The 26,870-nt window shown below is 41.7% G+C and overlaps 1 protein-coding gene across 1 annotated transcript in view; it reads left to right on the forward strand.

The window, feature by feature from the left end:
• The window catches only part of vps13c (vacuolar protein sorting 13 homolog C), a 163,369-nt gene extending 138,343 nt beyond the window's left edge, over window positions 1-25,026 (forward strand). The window contains exons 78-86 of the mRNA XM_056279041.1: window positions 1,017-1,092; window positions 2,896-3,059; window positions 4,667-4,712; window positions 10,406-10,529; window positions 13,799-13,913; window positions 18,569-18,660; window positions 21,583-21,706; window positions 22,043-22,126; window positions 22,946-25,026. Of these exons, the coding sequence (XP_056135016.1) occupies window positions 1,017-1,092; window positions 2,896-3,059; window positions 4,667-4,712; window positions 10,406-10,529; window positions 13,799-13,913; window positions 18,569-18,660; window positions 21,583-21,706; window positions 22,043-22,126; window positions 22,946-23,047 (927 nt within the window). The 3' untranslated portion in view covers window positions 23,048-25,026. The remainder of the gene's footprint in view (window positions 1-1,016; window positions 1,093-2,895; window positions 3,060-4,666; window positions 4,713-10,405; window positions 10,530-13,798; window positions 13,914-18,568; window positions 18,661-21,582; window positions 21,707-22,042; window positions 22,127-22,945) is intronic.
• Window positions 25,027-26,870: the final 1,844 nt, after the last annotated feature.

Here is a 26,870-nt window from a genome sequence, read left to right on the forward strand (position 1 = left end):
CTGTCATTTCATAATAGACTTGGTCACTTTCGTTTCGAGTGCCCGCCTAGGAGGCTGCACATCCACAGACTGACAGGCAAAATGTTTTTATTAGGTAGATTTTTTAGCTTGAGCGCTGTATATTATTTGTTCCATATTTCCCATTCAAGTGACGTAGGCGCTGCGCAGAAGTCTTATAATGGCAGGAAAAACGGTGGTTTTTCTGTCCGAGTGTGCATGTATTTCCCTTCTCCCGGTAGGTGAAAAAAGGGGTAGTTTGTCACCAATTTCGAACACTGGAGAAGGAGAGATATTTATGTACACTTGACAGAGAGCTGCACTCTACTCAGTGTAATCCTCTAGTGTTGAGTCTACAAGTTCATAAGTTGTGTGAGATGATACTGTGTTGAAATAAAATAACAAAATGTTCGGTCTCTTTGCTGGTTGTTTCGACACATTCAAAATCGTTATTCATTACTGCTTTTGCTGGTGTCGTTAATAGGCAGCCCGCTTTGTGAATGCCCTTATAAAATTTATATTTTAAAGGCTCATTATTACGGTTTTGCATTTCTCTGTAATGTAGCACAGTGTTAATAATGTAACATAACATTTCTCAGCCACAGAACTCAAACCATTTTCTGATGCCCCAAATTTATATTTAATTAATTAAATTAATATAAAAGTGCAACGACTAGTTGACAAATGGCTTGAACTAACAACTACTAGTCGACTGGGAAAATCTTTGGTCGGGGGCAGACCTAGTCATATTTGCATTTAACAACACAAGGGGTTGCCTAAAGGAACCACAACATGATAGCACAGCTGGACACACACACACAAACTGTATCCCCTTAATTGCCACTAAGCATTTTTATTTATGTCTATAGAGGGAAATCATTTTTCACTACACCTCTGTGTCATTACTAATATGTTATAGTTCTTTCTCCGTGGTTTTTGCTTTCCATCTCTTGACCATGTCTCCATGATTTGTTGTGCTCTTGGAAGGCTACAATGTTCTGACATTGCTTGTACTTCAGGGTGCTGTACAAGGACCTGAGGAGTTTGCAGAAGGCTTTGTTATTGGAGTCCGCAGTCTACTAGGTCACACAGTCGGTAGGCATTCTAAAATGTTCTTATGTGTACATAGTGTGTGTACATGTGTTTCTGCCAGCTGTACTGTCGAAACTTTCACTTGGTTGACAATCCTCTACACTGTTGTAAAAACACCACAATCTTATTATCTATTTCTATGTTGACAAGCATGCCCAGTTTCTCAGCTACACCACTGAAAATGCCAAACAATGCACTTTGTTGCAGTGATATACAGTTAACTATAATGAGATGATAGAGTTTAGTTATGTAACAATAGCTTGAGTAGCGTTTGTGCCAGTGCAACAAGAACTTATTTTAGCTGCCATAATGTGAACATTACTCTCCCATATGAGTTGGTCGTTTTTACCTTGTAGGTGGCCGATGGTGTTAATAATGTAAGCTAATGTTGAGTTTTGTAGAGCTAACTTGAATGCCATAAAGAACATCAACAAGTTCATTTCTTGAACCATAATTATGACGTTGGGTTTGGTTGTCTGTGTTTATGCGTGTTTGTCCGCAGCTAATCTTGCAAAGAACTGGTCAGCCAGAATTATTTTTTGCACAGTTAGACTGTATGATCAAGAACCTCTCATGGTCATGGTGGTTCAAAACCTTTGAAAAATTTGTTCTCGCTACTGCCACTCCCTCTTTTCATAGACGCTCACTCGACCAATGTTGCTAACTATCGCTGCCCAATTTAAGTCAGCCATGTGCATGCGTGCTACGGTTGACTCAGATTGGGCAGCAACATGATCAAAAGTTATTAAAAGATTTTTGGTAATCCAAAAAAAAGAAAATGTGTAAATTATAAAGGAACAACTTCCTGTAGGTTGCAATCAAAACAGGAAGTGTTGCATATTCTTGTTGCTGCCCAATCTGGCTCGATTGTAGATGTGAGTCACGCATGCACAAGCCTAAATGGTTTCCCCAGCTTTATCATATTATGAAAATAAAGACAGGGTTAGGGTTAGATCAAAATTGTCACATAGCAAACCTTTTCTTTTTGGAAAGTTTAAGTTCATATAGGACTTGGTCGCATTTGTGCGAGGGTCCACTTAGTAGGAGGCTGTGCATCCACAGACCGACAGGCAAACGTTTTTATTATGTAGATTTTTTAGCAAACTCTACACAGAGTTTGTTCATTGACAACGGGAAGCATGTTCTCCCTGTGTCTGCGTGGGTTTCCTCCAGGTGCTCCTGTTCCCTCCCACCGTCCAAACACATGCAGCTCAGGTGAATCGGCCGTACTAAATTGTCCCTAGGTGTGAATGTGTGGGTGTGGGGGTGGGGGTGGGTTTTTGGATAGATAATGGATTTTTTTAGCTTGAGCTGCATAAAAAACTTTTTTTTTATCCCCCCATATCTCTTGGCAGGAAAAACATTGGTTTTCCTGTCTGTGTGTACCTGTATCTGTCCGCAGCCTATCTCTCATACTACTGGGCCTGTCAGCATAATGATTTTTGTGCACAGTTATGACTGTATGTTCAATGACCTCTCGTGGTTGCCGTGATTCAAAACCTTTGAAAAACGTGTTTTATACCATAATTGAGTGCTAACTCCTCAGTTGGTTTGTCGCCAAGTCAGAGCATAAGAGAAGGGGAGATATGCCTGGCAAAGAGCTGCACTCTACTGAGTGCACACTTCTAGTGTAGTAATTTTTACTGCAAATGTATATCGGTTCCAGATATCAGTCATCGGTCTCCTTGATGACTAATAATCGGTTTCATCCCTGAAAAAAAAACATATTGGTCGACCCCTACTGTCTTGAAACTGGAAGTTTTATGGTGCCTGTGTCCAAAACTGAGTGATAACCTTGTCCACTAGGTGGAGCTGCAGGTATGGTGTCCAGGATCACTGGCTCAGTGGGGAAAGGCCTGGCAGCCATCACTATGGACAAGGAGTACCAGCAGAAACGCAGGGAAGAGATGAACCGACCGCCCAAAGACTTTGGAGAGAGTCTGGCCAAAGGAGGGAAAGGCTTTCTCAAGGTACCTTACCACTTAAGAATATGGGTGGGAATCACAGAGTAACTCACAATACGATGCTATCACAATACGTTGCCCACGTTAACAATGGTATCACAATTCTGCAATACTCGATATATTGCAAGACAATCAAAGATACATCACAATATCCGTGTAACTGAAGAAGAAAAAATACCCCTAAAAAGGGAAAAAGCAGGAACTATGTATTTATTCACTGCATTGTGGTTTCGGTTTCACAGAATATGACAACTCAGATGAAACAATGTACAACAGAATGCATAGAGTCTTAGCTTAGTTCCTCTTTAGCTCTCTCTCTCTCTCTCTCTCTCACACACACACACACACACACACAGCAACTTGTCCACGTGTGCCATCATTCCAATGTAAAATAAAATTCCCTGGCAATTTGTTTCCTCTTTTTGTTCTTTAAACTTCTGTATATAAATACATAAACGTTAAACTTCTTTATATAATACATAAACTTTAAACTTCTGTATATAACTTCTGTGCAATGGGTGGCATGGTGACGCAATGGGTAGCATTGTTGCCTCAGCAAGAAGGTCCTGGTTTCCAACCCCCGGGGTTATCCAACCTTGGGGATCATCCCAGGTCGTCCTCTGTGTGAAGTTCACATGTTCTCCCCATGTCTGCGGTGGGTTTTCTCCGGGTGCTCCGGTTTCCCCTACCATCAAAAAGACATGCATGTTAGGGTTAATACTCTTGCCTGTGCCCCTGACCGAGGCATGGCAAGACAAACTGGATTTGGTCCCCGGGTGCTGCACGGAGGCTGCCCACTGCTCCTAGCTACACAGCTGGGATGGGTTAAATGCAGAGGGAATTTCCCTACAGAAATCAATAAAGTATCACAAAATCAAAAAAAAAAATTAATGTTTTTTTGAGTTTGACTGTTATCAATAAAGTTGGAAAAAAATGATCATGGAAAAAGACATTTTAATAAAAATATTGATATTAAGCAGTGTCTCTAACATTTTGCAAGAGGAAGTATTACGATATATTCCAGTATTGATATTTTGTCCTACCCCCTATGTAAGGATCCCCACTGAAACAATGTTACTGTCAGCAATACTGAAAACATTTAAAATACATTTGTGATTTAAAAGTTACAAATCAGAATCACCTGTATCTCTGTTCATTTAAGAACTCCTCTAATCAAAGAGACTTTTGTTTTCTTGTTCTTATCGTTTGGCAATTCACAATCCAATGCTCGGCACCAAAAATGTTTTAAAAAGAAGTAAACGCTCACTGAACATACAGTTTTACCTGCAAACAAAGTTTTTTTTGATGAAGTCACTCATCGGAAGCCATATTGTTTATTTACAAGCCATAGTATATGATGGACTTCATAACTGACCAAACATTCCATGTTTAACTATGAGTTTTAGAATTCAAAAGTTCCTATGATAGTTGGTTACCTGCCATGATGGCTGTTGCTCAAATGCCCAGTGTTATGTTTTTTGTTTGTTTTTGTTGTTTTGGTTTTGTTAGTATGGTAGTTGGTGTTAATTTCCTATCCTGTGTGTTATCGCAACACAGACAAGCAATAATAATTGTTCCATGGCATTCTTGTCCTTCCTATTGTCTCCCCTCAGGGTGTTGTTGGGGGAGTTACAGGCATCGTGACCAAACCTGTGGAGGGTAGGTTTCATCACTATTACACTACTGCAGTAGGCAAAAACAAATACAGTTTTCATTTTTGTGCTTAAATCAAATGATCACATAGCGTTTAGTGTTTTGAGGGATTTTATGACAATTAGGCCTTTCAGGGCCCATTGAGTGTAACATAGAAAACAAGTAAAAATACTTTTTTTCCTCCCAAAAAGTATGCATTTTTTGCAGCTAGGTCCTCTTGCTGTCGTCTTGAGTTCACTCTCTGATAAATGCACGGGACTCAGGTTTGACTTCATCTCAACAGAAAAGGAGATATGATTTGTGGGAACATCACTGTCAGACCTTTGAATGCAATAAGGGATTTTGATAGGCTTGAAATGCAGAAAATTATGAAAGAGAATGCAAATGAGTCTGTGAAGTTACCTCTTAGGAACATTTATGATTCTCTAAATTGGGAGTCTTTAGGGTGCATATTTCAAGAAAAGAATGAAAGGTTCCTATATAGTAATGTTTAGTGGCACTTCAGTAGACAATACAGAGTAATAGCAGGCCAGGATTCCTTGATGAAATCAAATAAATCTCACCATGAAGCTTTAGATGTTTGACCACCTATAATTGTTATTTTGGCTCTATTTGTTCGGTTCCAGTTGCCAGCTGTGGTTTGTTTGTTTGTTGGGCGGCTTGCCTCTTAACTTTTTAACTTTTAACAACTCTTAACAACTCCAGAGACCTTTTGGATTATTCTAGTTGATTTCATCTTTTGCCTGTTTTATGGACTCTTAACCAATCATGGATTGCTGCACTGACTCCCTGCACTCTTTGTGAGAACGGTGTGGACTCATCCTTCAGCTGACCGAGCTGACGGAGCTAACCGCTAACTTCCACTTTCTTTTCTGTGAACATCAATTAACCGGTTTAATACCACTATGCCTTGCGAGGACTGCCTAACAGTAAGAAATGACATTACTAACCTTGAGGATGATATCTAACGGCTTTCAGATGAACTCTGAAAAAAAGGACTCTTTTAACCAATTTTGTTGACACCGCAGCCACACAATCCAAAATCATCTCAGTTTATGAAGTCAGCATCTCCGACACCATCCTCTGGGACCCATCATCTCATTGCCAGCCCTCCTCCTTCTCCACTCCCCCTGGTCAGAGGTGGTAGTCAGATGTGGCATGACGGATAGACCCCAAAATGCCAAGCCTCTGCCCATAAACCTCTCAAGTTGGTTTATCATGCTATCAGCTGGTACCATGGTTCGCCCTGTTGATGTCCCCATGACCGTTGCCTGGCCTTGGCTGATGTTGCTCCTTCCCACATGGAACTGGTCCCTGCTCCAGCTGGGAGTACTCCTGCTTCAACGGCTGCCCCCGCTGCTGCGGTGGCCGACCCACCTCCGGCCGCCGCTGCCACCATGGGTCCTCCTGCATGGGTCCCCCTGCACAGTCCTCCCTGGCGTTCAGGCAGGCTGGTCACTCTAAGTCCCAATGCTGCTTCCTCAGATCAACAACATTCATCCCGTCCCAAGACTGTCCCTGACAGTGCTGCCATTCCTCCTCTGCCCCCCGCCCCCCACTGTCTTGATCATTGGGGACTCCATGGTCTGAAACGTCTGTTTCGTAAATAGGGTCACGCGCTGTTTTTCTGAAGCATTATTTTCCTGTTTTACTGTCCCTGACGTCCCGGAGAATCTCTCAGGACTTCTTGATTCATTTCTCACAATTATGAATGCAGTAGTACATGTCGGCACCAATGACACTGCCTGTCAGCAGTCTGAGCTGACAAAAGGTGTTTTTATCAGTCTTTTTATAATCTCCTCAACATTCATGGAAAAACCGCTTTTATTTCTGGCCCAATTCCCACACCCGGTCATGGTGTGGGGTATTTTAGCAGGATTCTCAGCCTTCATAGCTGGATCCAGTCCGTAAGTATAGCACACAACATTGGTTTTATTCATACTTTGACTTCTTCTTGGAGCGCTCCTCTCTGTAAAGAAGAGACAGTCTTGTCCTGAACATGCTAAGAAGTCGCATGTTGCCACTAATTTGCAGCACATTATTCTGTCTTCCACACATGATTGACTATTTACATTAAAAACATGCCCTCCTTAACTCTCTTCTTCCCCTTTGCCCACAACAATGACTGTCACGTCCTTTGCTCGCACCAGCTCCTTCTTGTGATAATATGGCACTGCTCTTCTACCGCTTCCCATTCCTGACCATATTACCAACAGACATCATGACTCTCACCATTACCATAACAAACAACATGTGATTCAGTCCAGTCGCCATCCCCTTCCTCAGTCCTCACAGCCTATCATAAAACATCATCTGAAACTGGTTTTGCTCAATACACATTCACTCAATAACAAATCATCATTCTGAATGAATTTATAACTGTCAGTAACCTTGATTTCCTCCCCCTCACTGAAACTTGGCATGAGCCCCTGGACTATCTCTCACTAAACCAGACCACACTCACTGTATTCACATACATTGATAATCCTCGTCTTTAGGGGCAGGGGGTGATGTTGCTGCAGTTTACAGGAAAGACATTAGAATAACCACCATTTCTGTTCCTGCCACTCATTCTTTCAAACAATTTGCTTTCAAACCCTCTGGTCCCACTCCCTTGATCACTGCTGTTATCTACCCCCCCCAAGCCAAATCCCTCCTTTCTCTCTGACTTCTCTGATTTTCTGACCCAACTATGTGCCATCTCACCTTCCCTTCTCCTCCTAGGTGATTTTAATATTCACATTGATGACGCTGACTGTAAATCTTTGATAGAATTCCTGGAACATCTACAATGCTTCAACTTCACACAACATATCAACTTCCCCATTCACAGCTGTGGTCACATCCTGAATTTGGTCTGCTCCACTGGACTCACAATACATCAACTCTCCAGCCTCAACCCCAATATCTCTGACCACCTAACTAGCACAGTGGACATTGACATCCCTATCTCCATCTGAAAAGTCAAATGCATAATATCCTTCAGAAACCCCAAATCTATCTCACCCTCTGCTCTTTCTTCCTCTCTTGCGAGTAAAATGTCTGCCTCCCCTCCCCTGCTGTCTGATAATCCCTCCAATCTTGTCAGTTATTATAATGACTCGCTCTCCTCCTATCTTGATCAACTGGCCCCCATTAAAACAAAAATATTCTCATTCACACACTCAGCTCCTTCTGAACTCCATTAAATGAAATCCTTCAAGTGCCAGCTTGAAAGACTTTGCAGGAAAACTGGTTTAACAGTGCATCTCCAAGCCAAGACAGACTATCGTCAACAATACAAAGACACTGTCATCACAGCCCAGTCCACCTGATACTCACATCTTATACACTCTGGCTCCACCAACCCCAAGGCTCTCTTTTCCATAATAAACAAACTTCTCAAACCCAGTGACATTACCTCCAGTTCCTTCACAGTTAACAAGTGTAACTCTTTCCTTTCATTTTTCCAATCTAAAATTGACACCATCTTCAGCAGCCTGAACCCCCACCCCCCAATACTCAGCCCTTGCCAAAGTTCTCCTCTGTGTCCCCAATGGAGCTGTCCAACTTTATGGTGGGATTGAGACGCTCCACTTGTGTTCTGGATCCCATCCAGTCTTGTTAAGGAATTTCTCCCAGCTATCTCCTCACTCATCACAGAAATCATTAACTACTCCTTTATCTCTGGTTCAGTCCCCCATACACTTAAACTTGCTGCTGTCACCCCCACTCAAAAAACATGGAGTCAACCCTGATGTCATTAGCAATTTCCAGCCTACCTCCAAACTCCCCTTTCTGTCAGAAATACTGAAACATGTTGTTGCCTCCCAACTCAAAGCTCACCTCATCTCCAGCGACCTGTTTGAACCATTTCAATCTGGTTTCTGCTCATGGTACCGCAGCCCCTAACGACCTCTTCCTCTTTGCAGTCTCTGGCCATCTCAGCATTCTCATCCTCCTTGATCTCACTGCAGCTTTTGACACCATCAACCACACCATTATTTTCTTCCGCCTTGAATCCTCCCTCAACATCACCGGGACTGCCCTCTCCTGGCTAAAGTCATATCTCCCAAACAGACAACAGCATCAACAACTGCACCTCCTTCACTGCTCATCTGTCCCAAGGGATCCCCAGGGTTTGGTGCTTGGTCCTATCCTGTTCATCCTTTACATGCTCGCCCTTGGTAACATCATACATTGTCATGGTCTCCACTTCCACTATTAGGCTGATGACGTCCAGCTCTACATCGCCACTAAATAAATCTGGTGATTGATTTAGTGGCAATGTAGAGCTGGATGTCGATTTAGTGGTGATGTAGAACTGGAGTAATCTACAACTTACTCCAGTCTAATCAACTGCCTCACTGAAATCAAATCATGGATGCAAGCCAACTTCTTCTAACTAAGTTGTGATCAATCTGGTATGATCATTATCTATCCCAAATCCCATACCAAATCCACTCACAACTTCTGCCTAACCATCAATAATTAATAACTCCACTCTGTCCCCCTCCCCACACATCCACAACCTTGGAATCATTTTCGACAGTAACCTCTCCTTTGAAAACCATGTCAATCAAATCACCGGAAGTGTTTTTTTTTTCCCCCACCTAAAAAACATAGCTTGTCTCCACCCGTCACTCTTCTTCTCTGCTGCTGGAAACTTGCTCCATACCTTCATCACATCCAGAATTGACTACTGGAACAGCATTCTCTATGGCTCCTCATCCAAAGTCCAAAATAAACTCCTGTACAACCAGAACTCTGCTGCCTGCCTGCTCACCCACTCCCATAACCACATCACCCCTGTCCTCCAGAAGCTCCACTGGCTCCTTGTCCCACAACAGATCCAATTCAAAGTCCTTCTCCTCACTCACAAATTCCTGTATAACCAGGCCCCCTCCTACCTCACTGACCTGCTCCACTACCATACTCCTTCCCGCAGCCTTTGTTCCTCCAACGTCAACCTCCTGTCTCTACCACACAGGACCAAACACCGGACCTGGGGCAACAGAACGTTCTCCATTGCTGCGCCCTCCCTCTGGAACTCTCTCCCCAAATACATCAGAGACTGCACCGATTTGTCCACATTCAAATCACTAATCAAAACTCACCTCTTCAGAATTGCTTTTAATGTGTGACTATTGTATGTGTTATCCTTTTGGTGTGCTGCTTTTGTGTTTATTTTATCATAGGTAAAGTGTCTTTCAGTATTTTGAAAACCAGTGTATAAATAAAATGCATAATAATAATAATAATAATAATAATAATAATAATACATACATACATACATACATACATACATACATACATACATACATACATACATACATACATACATACATACATACATTATCCAAGCTGCTTATCCCAGTCGGGGTCACGGGGATGCTGGAGCCTATCCCAGCAGTCATTGGGCGGCAGGCGGGAGACACCCTGGACAGACCGCCAGTTAATAATTATTATTATTATCATTATTATGGATATTCTTTTATGATATTTGTGTGAAATCTCTGGGGTTTCCTGGGTAACTGAGTAAAGGTTTGCTGTACAAGTAATTGAAAAGTTGTATTCCTAAATTTGATACTCACCACTTGCCAAAGTTGCATCCACATTTATTTTACCTAAATCCACTTGTATTTTGGGAGTACTAATCTTCTGAGACCCATAATGTACGTGTCTCTGTACAAGTAATACTTTATTACGTCTCATTCCAGGGGCTAAGAAAGAGGGCGCCGCTGGCTTCTTCAAAGGCATTGGGAAGGGTTTGGTGGGTGTGGTTGCCAGGCCCACAGGAGGCATTGTGGATATGGCTAGTAGCACCTTCCAAGGTATCCAGAGGTAGGAAGTACATCAGTATACGTTTTTAAAAGCTTTAAAAAAGTTTTTGTTTTTTGTGTTTGTTTTTTTTATCTCAGTAATAGTGTGATTTTAATTTTGATATTTTCTGTTCAATGTGCAGTATGTTGAAGTATTTCACACAGTGTTTGATTTCATTTATTTTGTAATCCAACAACTATAATGCTTTGGCTAAATATTAGTCACTATTTTGGACAAAGTATTCAGGAACCATCGTCTCTAATTTGCTAGTTTGCAATGTGGTGCATGTTTTCTTTGAAGTATTTTTATTTGAGCTTGCCAATGTAGCGTGTAACATTCTTAATGTTAAAGTATAACATTGTGTCTGTTGTCTCTGTGGTGTAGCCATAACCATATTCTGTGTCATCCCTTCTTGTGTGCTGACTAATTTTGATATTTTCTGCTTTCATTTTTTTGTCTCATAAGTTAATGCGTGGGATTGTTTTTTGTTTGTTTGTTTTTTTTTTTGTGTGAGTATTTTTTGTCTTTTTTATTGAGGGTTGCTTGTTTTCATGATTGACATCAAAGCAGCACTCCTCAATTACTGATAGCCAGTTAGATCCAGATGATTTCTTTTTATTTTAAGTATTTGCAGTGTTTCCAGGTTTCAGCAATTGCATTAGTGGTTCAGCACTTATTTTGGTTTGGGGTTCACATTCTTCATTTTTCTTTGAAGCTGTAGTGTAGGTCACTGTGCTAAACCTACTGAGATACTCTGTTTGTGCCAAGCTAAATTATCATGGTTTGTTCATTTTCTTGTTTCTCTGGCAGTGGTGACCACTGTCATATAAATGCAATGGAAACACTGTGTCGTGCATTGTTTAATGAGAGAAAGAAAGAAGGAAATGAGAAAGAAAGAAAGAAAGAAAGAAAGAAAGAAAGAAAGAAAGAAAGAAAGAAAGAAAGAAAGAAAGAAAGAAAGAAAGAAAGCATTGTCCCCATTGGACAAATCACCAAGATTGAGGAGGGTGGCTTTAAATTGTACATATTTCAGAGTGGTTTATTTGAACAGCTGGTAGCCAAGAGTCAGGTAAGTCATTGCATTGTGTTGAAAGTAAAAAACAGTCATCCATTATGTATTGCCATATTGTACCATGCACATGGGTGACCAGCCAGAGAGAAGTGATTGGATCAATGCTTGACATTAACCCTCCTCGATCATTCTAACGCTGCTATTGAGCCCCCTTACCCCACCCCACTCCCGCCACTCATACTGCAAGCACTTGGAGATGAACAGGGCCACCCTGAGGATAGACCAGACAGTATCTACTTCTCATTACAACTGTAATTCTAAACCTTTGAATTGTAAGAATCAAGTACTCTTTAAAAAAGGATGTGTAATACTTTCCTCTCTAACTCTTCTTTTAATATGATGTCCAGTATAATCACCATCTTCTACCGCTGGCCACTTGGTCTCTCTGCACCTCAACTGTAGTGTGCATATCATCAACCTTCCACTAACAACCCTACCTTTATCCGTCTTTTTAGGTAGGCACAGTCATGTAGGCAACTTCTCAGCATTAGATGTGTTAATTGCAACACATATTGACACAATGTTGGTTGGTTGCTGAAGACATGCGGTGTGTCTGATTGAAAAGTAACACATTTTAGATGTCAGCTGTTGCAAACTAGACATATTCGTACAAATGACACATCCTTTTTCCCCCCCTAAAGAGTACAACTTTCAGTGTTACATTGCATGCCCAAATTACTTTTAGAAAAACTTGGTGTAACCATGTTGAAATGTCAGTAAAGTGAGTTATTCTGCAAATCTGAGAATAACGTATTCATGAGTATTAGTAACACTGATAACTACTTTCTCGGAGGTCACTTTAAATATCAGGTTTTGTTGACATCCGAAGGCTCTCCTCCTCCCCTCCACCTTCATCTGCTCTCTCCTCAGGGATTGGCCAAGTGATTGAATGAGTGCACGGCACGGCCATGCAGAGTTTGGCGTGCTTCCTCCTCTTAATCAGTCAGAACATTTCCAAATAGTACCATCCAGACAGGGTACTATCTTTATTTGCCATCTATAATATCTGATTAATTTTAAAACTGACATGGAATTTTGCAGCTACCAGCTAATTACCATTTTAAAAACTTGCCACCATCAAATGATGACTGGTTATCTGCCAACAAGGCTGCTAGTTAGAAAACATTACAGCCACCATATGTTAACATTTATCTGGCTTGAAAACAAACACAGATGCCTGTTTCATTAAAATAAAACCATATTACTAAAACAATAATAATACAATCTAAAAATTATATTGACTTCAAATTGAATTATTCTGTATAGCTGTTGTTTGCTGACTCAAATCAGAAACCTCAATTAAAAACAGGGCTTGAAAAAGGTGTAAAAACACTCAAGTACTTTGATTCCTGCTTTGCCTACAGTGTATATCCCACATCTCCTCCCCTAACCTGCTCATGGTGACCCAAGCCAACTCAGTTCCCCAGTATTTCTGAAATGCCAATCTCACACACACACACACACACACACACACACACACACACACACACACACACACACACACACACACACACACACACACACACACACTGCTGAAGTTCCATCTGTCATGCAATACTCATCCTTTGCACACTGAAATTAACCAGTTAATTCTGGATAACCTGATGAATCTGCTGTTCCATGCTTTCACTGTAGAGGTAATGAAAGGTGAGATATTCCAACTTCACTGTGGCTTCTGCCTGCATATGTTTTTGGACATGGCAATGACATGATCTTGTATTGTTTCACTTTAATTTATTACTTTATGTGTTTGTTATGGAGAACCAGAACTCATGATGACTCGGGCAATGCTATCAGCACCATCTCTGATAAAGCACCATTGCAAAGATTTTATTTTCAGCAGCAGTTGTTTCACTTGCTCTTTATGTAATTCTGAGGTTAAATTTCTGGGTCATAAGGCAGACTTTCTTGTGAGGAAATACTATCACCTAAACTATAATTAATCTTTGAACTGACTCCTATGACCTATGAACTTTCCTATAGCATTGGGATAACCCAAATTTCCTCATTGTAAGAGTTAACATTGCAATTTGTGTGGTTTCCTTGTGCTCAGATCCTTGAAATCTGTATCCACAACAAATTATGCATTATTTTTAAATGTGAAAATAATACATGGCTTTTAACTCAAGCAGCTTCCCATTTAGGCTGATGACTGAGCAGAAGCTAATAGAAGGGCGTTAATGTGTGTGCGTGTTTGCACGTGTGTTCATATCATCAGAGTGGCAGAGTCGACAGAGGAGGTGACTAAGCTGCGGCCAGTTAGGCTGATCAGGGAGGATGGCATCATCAGACCCTATGACCAGACAGAGTCCCAAGGCTACGACCTATTCCAGGTTTGATCACTTTTTTACTTTCACTCTGTGTTGAGTAAAACATGGACCACATCTAAAAGATGTACAACAGTTGAATGTTTATCAAATAAATTGGATACAGTTTGTTGTTTGTGCTTCAAAAATACATTGCAATATGGTTTGCATGCCTGGCTGAAGATTATTTGTATTGAAGGAACAGCTTGTTCTTGAACCATTCCCTTGTTGGTTTAGTCAAATTTGGGATGCCGATTGGCTTGCTTTCCCAACCATGTGCTCATACTTAGCCTAATCAGTAATGCGTTACAGTACTTGAAACTACCTATATGCAGCAATCTATCCAAGACTCCCTTGGCTCCAGAGTGTAAAGATGAAACTAAATGGGCATAGTTGCCAACTACAGTATTTCAATATACATTTTTATAGCAGTTTGTAAATCCATTGGTGAAATTCTTCAAAAAAAATCTTCCAGACTTTCCAAAAAAATCCTTCAGATTTGTTCTGGTGAAAGGGCCAAGTAGCTTACATTTTCATGTTGTTTTCAATGACAAGCGATCCCTGAGTTAGTGTTGGTTGTAACATTAGTGGGACTTGGTGCACTGCGAACAGTAAGGTACCTGTACTAAACAAGCCAGTATTTCACTTTGTTTCAGTCCTCAACCTAACCACAGTACCACATTAAATCACTGAGAATACATCAGAGCATCTACACTACGGCCATAGAAAGTGTAAAGGCTCTTAATATCTTCCATTTCTATTTCTTCAGTATCTGTCTCAACAACCGTGACCTCTCTTATTCTTTGATCTTTTTTTCTTAACGTGTTAACTCAGATTCCTTCAAAGCACAATTTAGAGATGCTTTTCACATTTCTTAAGAGGAAAATTCACCAGAAAATAACATTTTCTTTAGAATATCCCGGAAGGTGTGGGCATCTGGGTAGCGTGGTGGTCTATTCCAACCAACACGGGGATCGCTGGTTCGAATCCCTGTGTTACTGCTGGTTTGGTCTGGCATCCCTTCAGACACAATTGGCTATGTCTGCAGGTGGGAAGACGGATGTGGGTATGTGGTCCTGGTCGCTGCACTAGCGCCTCCTCTGGTCGGTCAGGGAGCCTGTTCAGGGGGAAGGGGAAACTGGTGGGAATAGTGTGATCCTCCCATGCGCTACGTCCCCCTGGCGAAACTCCTCACTGTCAGGTGAAAAGAAGCGGCTGGCGACTCCACACGTATCAGAGGAGACTTGTGGTAGTCTGCAGCCCTCCTCGGATCGGCAGAGGGGCTGGAGCAGCGACCAGGACAGCTCGGAAGAGTGGGGTAATTGACCAGATATAATTGGGGAGAAAAGGGAGAACCCCCCCCCCCCCAGAGTAGAGGAAAAAGCAGTCCTATGTGTGTTGCCTTGAAACACTTATTACAGCCAGCCATGCTACAGTAAATATAGAAGGCTAGTAGGATAATGCAGGATAAGGATTATGCACAGAAAAAAAAATTAATCAAGATACTACAGGTACCAAGACATGGCTTCCTGTGGTGGTGACATTCTCTGTAATCTCAGATAATGTATCCTGATGCCATATTTGCAATTTCCTTTATATCGACAGCCTACAATTCAAAAAGTCACAAAATGATATACACTACAAGAGAAATGTTGAGTAAATAAAGGTGGATTTTCCTCTTAAAAAGATAGTGCAACCTGATTCCTACTGTCAACCTTGCTGTGTCATCTGATTCAGCTTCTAATTCCTCTTTTTTTCTGTTTTTGTCTTTTCCATGCAGCATGAGGAAGAATAGTGGTTTCGTGTTTGTTTGGCTGTATAATTTCAGCACTTTAAAGCTATTTATATGCTGTCTGTTATATTCTCTTCCTCTCCCACTTTGATTATAAGATAAATCGCAATGTGTAATATTGCTACATGCAAGGGTGAATTTAGCATTTTTCCCTGCTGCATCCTTGTAAATATTGTGTTCATTAAATTCAGGTTTCTTTGCTTTCTACCTTTGCATGCCAAAACATTAACCTCCACCCATCCAGTACCTCAAGCATTTTCAGGATCTTCTTTTTGTATTACTTTTTCCAGGTGAAACATTTTTGTATTTTATTTATGAAACCCAATCATCTATTTAAAATGAGAATGCCAAGCTGTTGAAAATAAATATTTTAATATAAACAAAGAAATGACTTATGTGGTAATCTGCAGAAGTTGGCAATATTTTTTTAAAAGGTTTGTAGCATCACCTTTTAAAATCATCGCTTTCATTTCATTTTAGTACTTGTGACACTCATTGTTTAAATACAAATTCACATATAATGCCACACTCGTGATTTGTACCTGAATTTATCACTTTATGAAATCAGCTTTTCAAACAGCATCACTCCACCAAGGAAACAGTGTAGTATTTGTCAGTTAATCTAACCCTTGGGTTGCCTTAAACTCTATGAATGTATGTAGATGTGTGTATCCAACAGCTGCGGTATTTGCAATGCAGAGTTCTTCAGTATGTGATGTTTCCAATATGTGTGTTGAAATTAAATGTTTAATAAATGTAAATTGGTTATTTTTAGTATTTTGTGACTGTGACCATCTTGACAAACAGTAGGTGTGCCTTTTAACCAAACAACAATCAAACAAAATGACAGGTTTCTGCAGTCTGTTAAACTAATGCCATCAACAGCCTACAGCAGAATGCTCGACTGGTTAGAGATGGTGCCCCATCACTAAAGATCACAGGTTTGATACCTGAAATGGTCAATACATTCATTTACTTTGATTTTTCTTTATAAGGAGTTCTATAGCAAGAACGTGAGGCTCATAGACTTTAATCACTCATTATAAGACCCTCAAGATGATGGCATCCCTTAACTTGAATGCCTAAAATGTACATATATCACACAAGTCTCCCTGTGTTGCAAAATAACACAGTGCCAATACTGTTAGCATATGGGGTACTACTTACTTGCTATCTTAGCAAGTAGTTTAATTCCCCAGAGGATTTGTTTGGAAAATCTGAACCACTATCAGAGATGCTGGTTCCTTTCCCTGTGCAATTCAACAGAAAGTGCACAGTGTTAACTATATACATGTGTTCATTGTTAATCGAGTTGTAAGAGAATTTTTGAAAAGTTGAAATTGGGTCTTTTCCCTAAATTGGTGGTGTCCAAACAATCTCTGTTTGGACAAGACTACTACTACTACTTTCGGCTGCTCCCGTTAGGAGTCGCCACAGCGGCTCTTCATTTCCATTTCTTCCTGCCCTCTGCGTCTTCCTCTGTCACACCAGCCACCTGCATATCCTCACTCACCACATCCATAAACCTCCTCTTTGACCTTCCTCTTTTCCTCTTCCCTGGCAGCTTCATATTCAGAATCCTTCTCCCAATATACCCAGCATCTGTCCTCCACACATGTCCAAGCCATCTCAATCGTGCCTCTCTTGCTTTGTCTCCAAACCGTCCAACTTGAGCGGTCCCTCTAATATAATCATTCCTAATCCTGTCCTAACTTCGTCACTCCCAATGAAATGCTTAGCATCTTCAATTTCGTCAGTGCCACTGTCTCCAAACCATATAACATAGCTGGTCTCACAACCATCTTGTAAATCTTCCCTTTAAGTCTTGCTGGTACTCTTCTGTCGCAAATCACTCCTGACACTCTTCTCCACCCACTCCACCCTGCCTGCACTCTCTTCTTCACCTCTCTCCTGCACTCTCCGTTACTTTGGACAGTTGACCCCACATATTTAAACTCATATGCCTTCGTCATCTCTAGACAATGCTATCAAATAACATTCAGATTTGATAGCTCCATCTAGCTGTTCCTATCCACAACTTCAAAATTCCCATTAAATGGTTTAATGTATAAATGAAGCTGCAGCCACGGATAGGAGTTCACTACCAACTGAGGCCACCCATACTGTCTATTATGCACTCATGGCACCCAAAAGTCAGTGGATGAAAGTATGTACCAGATGGCTCCTGTTATGTATATTTGTCTAACAGGATGGTTATGATTATGGTATGAATCTTCAAAAGAACATATGTTCAACTGAAAATTGTATTTTTTTCCACAAGCAGCAATAATTTAACCATGATTTGTACAACACAAATGTCACTTCATAATCCAATGTAGGTTAGTTTCGCTCGTTTTTACACCACGATAACAGATGAACAGCAGACACTGCTTGAATATGGTGGGGCAAATGGTAAAAAAAAACATGAAAAGATAGAAATTTGGCTACACGATAAAAACCAAAGGAGCGTCTAAAGACAACTCAGCATTAACAATGACAAAAAACAAGGGTATCGGGTGTGGATTACAGTATATACCAGGGATGGGCAGCATGATCCAGAAAGGGCCGGTGTGGGTGCAGGTCTTTGTTCCAACCAAGCATTTACACACCCGATTCTATTAGTCAACCCATAGTCTTTGCTAAGGACCATGATTTGTAACCTGCAGTTACAACAGTTAGAGTTACAACAGGGATGTTGACCATTCCTGATTTAAATAATAAAAGTATAGTGGAAAACAAGCGCTCAACAATTTCATTAAGAAAAAAGACATCAAATTTTAAACATCTCTGATGCAGGAAACAAAATCATCAGATGTGTGTTAAAAAGCGGGAGGGTGGGGTGAATGTACATGTGCATGTCACCTCATAGCCCTTGTTTTCCTTTGTCCAGCGGTCAGAGATCACACAGCTGGAAGGGGAAGTGTTCAGGGACCACTGCGAGTATCCTGGACACAGAAAGACTAACATTATCATCACCAACAGGTACTGTGTCATCCTGCACAACCTTTATACTTCCACAGCAGAAATCCACCACTCTGGGGCATCTGGGTAGCGTAGCGGTCTATTCCGTTGCCCACCAACACAGGGATCAGCGGTTCAAATTCCTGTTTTACCTCCGGCTGGGTCGGGCATCCCTACAGACACAATTGGCCGTGTAAGCGGGTGGGAAGCCGGATAAGGGTATGTGTCCTGGTCAGTGCACTAGCGCCTCCTGTGGTCGGTCGGAGCGCCTGTTCAGAGGGAGGCGGAACTGGGGGGAATAGCGTGATGCTCCCATGAGCTACGTCCCCCTGGCGAAACTCCTCACTGTCAGGTGAAAAGAAGCGGCTGGCGACTCCACATGTATCAGAGGAGGCATGTGGAGTTTGCAGCCCTCCCCAGATCAGCAGATGGGGTGGAGCAGCGACTGGAATGGCTTGGAAGAGTGGGGTTATTGGCCGGTTACAATTGAGGGGGAAAAGCGGGGGAAAAAATACCCCCAAATAAAATAAAAAAATCCACCACTGCTGTAAGCATACTCTACAATCAACCAGCAAACGCTGCCACATTTGCCTTGGTCATAACAATGTAATGGTGTAGAGATATATATGGTGTGTACAGTGCACTGTACTATTTACATTAGATTATACAGTCTCTGTCACTCCACACATACACAATCAACACAACATGAAGGATGCAGTGTAGAGAAGACATCGGGGATAGGATTTGTTGCATCAGTCCAGTGCACGTTGAGATAAACTGAATGGGTTGACATTTATAGAGTAACGGTGTTGTATTCAAGACCACCTCAGACAAGACCGATTCAGTACCAAGCCCAGAAATGATCAAGCCCAAGTCGAGACCAAGGTGATGTCTAGACTTGAGACCTAAAACAAAGTGAGTCCAATTCGACACAATGACATAGGTAGGAGTAAAACCACGTTCAGTCGTGCAGTCATGTAGGTCAAGTTGTTCGATCGACACATGAACTTACCTCAACCTGAGAGGCGATGGGCGTGTTACAGAACGCACATTCTGTAATGTGTTTTTGTTTTTCTTTAGCAAAAAACTCCTTGTACTTTGTGTGCATGAAGGTCTATACTACTGCTGATTTTGCTGACCTCGTTGGCAGGACAGCTGCTGTCACACACACTCCGTCAGTCACTCTTGGAGGTTTTGCATGACAAGTTTATGACAATGAAAAAAAAAGAGATTCACTGAGTGGGGATAATGATGACGGTTGTGCACTCAGTCGATCCTGAAATGAAGTTAGGAGTCCTCGTAATCCGCGACAGTAAAAACAGTGTAAAAGTGCAGCCAATTCCAGGACAGGACCGAGACACTGAAAATGAGGTCTTATGTTACGGACACCTTGTAGTCATATCCTCGCTTAAGGGTAAATTTAGATTATAGGTAGTTTGCCTTACACACGTAACAACACATAGTTGGAACATAGTAACAATCGTAGTAACAGCACAAAGATTTTGTGCTAATTACACATATTGTGTAATAGTGATACACAGTCGACCCACAACCCGCCCGACCCGCGCATCAGTATCAGGGGTTCGGGTGGGTGGGTCAAAAAGTGATAAAGCAGCTTTCCCAGTAAGTTATAACAGAAACATTGCATGCAATAGGCTAGGCTGTTCATTACTAGTCCACCTTCTCTTTCTCTCTCTCTCTCTCAAACACACACACAAGCAGCTTTATCATCAATTTGCGAGTGTGGTTTTGGTCAATGCATGTGTTTTAGGTTGTTGATGCTTTGCCTGTGAGTTTTTTCCCTAAGTGGTATCCATCGCCTTTTTTTACACTGCCTTTTTTTTTTGGTTAGGAAGAAAAGACTTTGTGTGTGAATGCGTGTGAGAGAAAGAGACAGAGCTCATGTCTTACTTGTTTTGCTGCTATGCAACAATAAAGAACACCGTTTTGAATAATTCATCTGTTTATTTAGTAGCCTAGATACCAGATGTTATTAGGCTAACATTTGGCCGGCATGGCAGCCCGGTGTTTAGTGCTGTTGCCACACAGCAAGAAGGTCCTGGGTTCGAACCCCAGGCCGTCCCAGGTACTTTCTGTGTGTAGTTTGTATGTTCTCCCCGTGTCTACGTGGGTTTCCCTACGGGTGCTCCAGTTTCCTCCCACCATCAAAAAGACATGCATGTTAGGGTTAATACGCCTGTCTGTGCCCCTGAGCAAGGCGATGAAAGGAAGAACTGGAGTTGGTCCCCGGCCACGGCATGAAGGCGGTAGCCCACTGTTTCTAGCGACACAGATCACAGCTAGGTTAATTTGCAGTAACTGAATTTCCCCAAGAGGATTAATAAAGGACATTTAAAATATAATAGGCTAGTCCTTGCAATCGGTGTGTTATGCTGGGCAAACTGCCCAAAAACAAAAGAGTGCAACACTGCTCACTTTGCTGTAGCCTGGACTAAATTTGGAGGTTTGCGGGTCGGGTTCGGGTGGTTGATTAATGCATATTTTAGTGGGCCAGGTGGTGCAGATTGCCGTTCATAACAGGTTGGGTGGGTGCGGTTAACAATCCTGTCTTGTGCATCATTAATCATCATTATAACCTCAAAATGAGCTTAAATGTGCTGGGTTTGTTATGACCCAAGCACAGTAGTAAGCAACAAAGGGACATAGAAAAGAAGTTTGAAAAAATTAACCTTTAAACCTTTAGGGTTTCCACGTGTGATTATGCCACTTACTTTTCTTCCAACAATATCTGTGTCATTCACTTTATTGTTTGCACATTAAACTGATGTACTGTTAATGATAAATGTCAGGCTAATGAGCCTTAAACACATTATGTTAGTAGCCAGTAAAATCACACTAACAATTGACACATAACTGTAGTAGCGCTGTTAATGTAGTAATAATAATAGTAATAATAATGATTTTGGCGTTATTTGTCTGCAGGAGGGTGATGTGTGTGAAGGAGATTGACTTTGTTGGGCATTTCAACAAAGAGTGGGAATGTTTGTTTGAGAATTTCTACAGACCGCCAACCGTGTCAGGAGCAGAACTGAACATCCACTGCAAGGTAGCACAAGCCTTACTATTGATGGACACTTTATTTTTGGTTTTCCTTGCAAAAAGCTATTGATATTACACACACACACACACTTTTTTTTAGGTGTACTTATCTATCACATGAGTTACTAAGTAGAACATTAGAACAACTGTTTTAGAAGTAGAACAGCCATTTTTATCAGGATTATGTAACTTCAAGGTCAGCTTAGCAGATTCGGGAGCCATTCTGGACTCCCCCGAAAACACATTACTACACCCACCTCTTTGTCATGTTGAGATAACATTGTTCTGTTCTGTGAAGAAATGTTTATGTTGATGGCATGGGTCTCTTTTTTTTTTCCTTCAGGAACAGTCTAAACTAAAGTTTCCAAAGCGAGATGGCCAGGAGTCAGTGAAAGTAGTCAACCTTAAGACCCCAGTCTTGGCCCAGGTACTATAGAGGTTGATATGTGGAAAGTAATGGGAGTGGGTGCAGTCATACTTAAAAAAAATGTGCTGGGGCATCCGGGTAGCGTAGCGGTCTATGCCGTTGCCTACCAACACGGGGATCGCTGGTTCAAATCCCTGCGTTACCTCCGGCTTGGTCGGGTGTCCCTATAGACACAATCGGTCTTTTGAACTTGGTCCGTTTCCAAGGGCAACGCAACACCGGGCGCCATCTTCAAAGGATCAGAGACATTGTGACAACACGACCGTAAGACCGATTGGCCGTGTCTGCGGGTGGGAAGCCGGATGTGGGTGTGTCCTGGTCGCTACACTAGCACCTCCTCTGGTCGGTCAGGGCGCCTATTCGGGGGGCGGGGGGAGGAACTGGGGGGAATAGTGTGATCCTCCCACGTGCTACGTCCCCCCGGTGAAACTCCTCACTGTCAGGTGAAAAGAAGCGGTTGGCAACTCCACATGTATCAGAGGAAACATGTGATAGTCTGCAGCCCTCTCTGGATTGGCAGAGGGGGTGGAGCAGCGACCGGGACGGCTCGGAAGAGTGGGGTAATTGGCTGCATACAATTGGGGAGAAAAAGGGGGGAAATTGTGCTGCCATTCATCTTTTTCTGCATCTTTTTACTTGTTTATGTGTGTGTTTGTATGTGTTTGTTTCTTAATGCTGTCTTATCAGCCTGTGGGCATGCTTTTATATGTATTTCTGGGTTTTGAAATGTTTGTGTGTGTTTGCATGAGTCTTAGTAGCTTCGTGGACCTTCACCCCCCAACTCGCACCCCTTTGACATTCTGACCATTTCCTCTGCAGAGACTGCAGGAGGCCATAGAGCAGGCCCGGGTGGCACGGCAGCAACACAAGATGGTGAGGCAGAAATCTCAGCGTTTCCTCAAACCGACCAATCAGCCATGACCAAGCCACTGTACCTCAGGGAGGATCTCTGCGTCAGAGCTTCTCGTGTTGTTAAATGGGGAACTGTCATTTAAAGGATCTCTATTTTTAAGATGTCTTGATGTGAAAAGGGTCAGAACCTGTGCACTTGCTTCCTAAACTTAACTACCTACCACCTCCCGGGACCACTTGGAGAGCTGTATGCACCTGTGGCTCTGTAAGGCACCTTAAATAAAAGCCTCCACCAAAGGACATGTGGAAATGTTTCGCCATAAATTAAATCAGCCAAGTAATCTGGTCTTTGAAGGACTTGTTCCATCCATGAGTTGAATAGGATTCAATATTTGTCCACCGGCCATGGGGTACATCCCAAATGTAACTGTCCACTGTGTGTAAACAGGTAGATTATGAATGTTTGGTTACCTGCCATAGTGGTTGGTAGACTTGATGTACCATTCACACACATTGTGAACCAACATTCACTTGGTGTCTGATGGTCTGTAAAACCCTTCATATTGCACTTCCCTGGGACTCAGCGAGACGCACTTGCACTAAGATGTAAAGCCTTATGTTCATGTTTACCATATATGAACATGAAGCTCAGCGCACAATGAAAACTCTGTGTCGTTGTGTAATTAGACTTAGAAGGAAAAATTAAAGCTATGTAACGTTTTTCATTTTGGCTACTGACAACCTTAAAGAATCTAAAAAGAATGTAAGTTTATTTTTACAGTACTAAGTACTTGTAAGCTTAGAAAATATAGCAAATAACTTGTGAAGGTTTGTAGTGGATTTAAATCGACTATGAAATTCGGGTTCGTGTAGTTGGTGAAACCGTAGTATAATAAGATAGTGCAGTAGTATGTAAATGAATTTTGTAGTACACAGAAAACAAAAAACTAAATGCAAGGACAGCTGTATAATGTCTCATGTCAGATCCTTTACAAATTGGCATTTGCTTGTATTACTCATGAACAGCTTAAGCATTATGTGCACAAATACTAACCCTTGATCAAACTCGGTCCAGTGAAGGCTTTCCTCTCAAATGGAAAGTCACTGGTTTGAAATGAGAAAACATGTGCCTGCTGTCTGGCCGTGTTGTAATGCACGTGTTGGACGTATTCTGCTTAATGCACCGAGAGTGCATGCAAAACTAAACCAAATTGTTATTTTCACCAGTTTTTCTGCTATCTCACTGATGTTTGTGTAAGGTCAACATTTGACGAGTGAATCAAAAGAATGAAAATGGTCCCAGTGGAAGTCGATGTGGTGGTACTCGTACATTAAGGCTCAGGTTCTTTACAGCAGCGTAAATGTATTGCACATAAAGTGTGATGCTGGCGTACATTATTACATGTGCTGTGAGTGCTATCGTCCAGTCAGGGCTCAAAATACCCGTTCTTTGCTAATCCTAGAGTATTTACTGCTCTTATACCTGTGCAACAGGTGGTTTTACTGATGAGATCTAATATGCTGAAGACGTTTTCCAACCGTGTTGATCTTTTCCCGGGGACAACTCTTGTGTTCATGAGAAATGTCATCACCAGCTCCAAGGTTATTTTTTTCTTTTATTTTTGTGTGTTCATGTCACATTGAGGAGCAATTTTACATCTGTCTATAACCGTTAAAAAACAGCAAAGGTTAGTAATACACAGCTGTGCTTCATGCCTTTTGTCCCACTGTAACGGCCTTAATAACAATAAAAGATCGCTCTTTTGGATATATTGATTCTCCATTAAAAATATACGAGAGGAAAAAGCGAGCAATCTCAAGAAATTTTTATTTTAACGAAGACATCTTTGAATGAAATGTTTGTTTTTTCCCCACTACTGATTGTTTAGCAAACTGCTAAGTGAATGTTGCTGAAAGGAAATGGACATCAGTAATGGAAAGCTGTACATCAGGTTTTTGGTGCAGTGGAGTTTAGAGCATATGTTTCAGCTCCCTTTGTTATGTAACCAGTGTGATTTTCTATAAAAGTCTGCATTTTATAAAGTAAACGAGTGTTGACTTTATAATTTTGATGATTTAACTTTCCATGTGACGGCACAGTGGTGCAGTGGTTAGCGCGGTCGCCTCACAGTAAGAAGGTCCTGGGTTCGAGCCCCAGGGTAGTCCAATCTTGGGGGTCGTCCTGGTTCATCCTCTATGGAGTTTGCATGTTCTTCCCGTGTCTGCATGGGTTTCCTCCGGGGGCTCCGGTTTCCTCCCACAGTCCAAAGACATGTAGGTCATGTGAATCAGCCACACCAAACTGTCCCTAGGTATAAGTGTGCGTGCATGTGTGTGTGTGTGTGATGGCCTGGCAGCCTGTCCAGGGTGTCTCCCCGCCTGCCGCCCAATGACTGCTAGAATAAGCTCCAGCATCCCTGCGACCCTGAGAGCAGGATAAGTGTTTCAGGTAATGGATGGATGGAAGGTAGACTTCTCTTGGAATGTCTTGATGCATGCTCAATAATCCAGGTAAGAAAATCAAAGAAGGTTGAATCAGTTCATCTGGATACAACGTTTATTGACATACAGTTCATCACTCAACTAAGTGACCTCTCCAGATGACTGACTCAACCTTCTTTGGACTTCTCTTGGAAATGCCCCAGGGTACTAAAATGTGTCGTGTCCATGTGGTGGCAGTAGAAGAGGGTAAATGTCTGGAAGGACGTGATGTAAGTATACACAAATATGAACATTTCAAAATGAACTCAATTTAATCACGTCAGATACATTTTATTTGCGCAAAAAAGAAAACTCCGGAAAAGGGTGAAGCAAAATGCAATCTTAAGACAGACACGTAAAAGCTCTTTAGGAAAATCGGTGTATTTTTTTGTGCAGTGCCGCGTTAAGCAGAGGAACGTGCCATATTTATCACTAATGCTCTTCCAAAAGGTATTCTGTCTATTCCTTCTGATCTGTTTTGGGAAAAGATTTACCTTTTTTCCAAAGCTGCCATTTCCCAATGTAAGCCAAAAGAACTACCAACTAATTATTACATACAATCAATTCCTGCCAAAGGAACTTTTGTATTACTAAGAGTTGCGTAATATAAGAATGTGAAATGTCTAAAAGTAAACGAACACTACATAAAAAGTAAAACTCGACACTTCTTGCCAACATTTTCATGCAATACTGTCGATTAACAGATAATTTTTTTTCTGGTAGAAAGAAAGGCCTAAGGATAATGACGAAACCACCATTATTTTTTTTGCTATAACAGCAGATCCATCAATTTATTCCTCCTCTTTGATGTGAGCTGCTGAGGTTTGGGTGATCAGATCCTCCACGAGATGGCGCGCTAACACCACGCCAACTGAAACATCCGTTATTCCGGCAGGTGAAGTCGGTTATTGATCTTTCTTTATCCACAGCAAGACGTTAAATCCCGACGCGTTTCTCCTCTGTTACTTTGCCTCTTTACACGCTATCCAACTGTAACGTAACTATTATGGCAAGTATGTCACCGTCTTTTCATTTCAGCCTTTCTCGTATCCACGGTGGAAGGGAACTGAGGCCTCGTAAACAAATCAAAAACATTTTTTTCAAGCACATCCTGTAAGCAAATCCTCCATTTTTGAACCACGAGTGAAGTCCCTCCACTCATTCCTCTCACTGATTCAAATACTGAAACTCATGTAGGCTAGAGTCTAGACCAGACTGGTGGACAGAATCGCGTTCGGAGATGAGGATTTCTCAGAGCAGCTATGAAGTGTTAACACTGCAGCGGTGTCCAGCCAGCTGACTTCAGTATTAAGCTCATCCTCACCTTCTGTTTCTTCTTCTCTGGTCTAAAGTGTGTGTGTGTGTGTGTGTGTGTGTGTGTGTGTGTGTGTGTGTGTGTGTGTGTGTGTGT

Source organism: Lampris incognitus, chromosome 4, assembly GCF_029633865.1.
Source record: "Lampris incognitus isolate fLamInc1 chromosome 4, fLamInc1.hap2, whole genome shotgun sequence".
In the NCBI taxonomy this organism is placed as follows: Eukaryota; Metazoa; Chordata; class Actinopteri; order Lampriformes; family Lampridae; genus Lampris; species Lampris incognitus.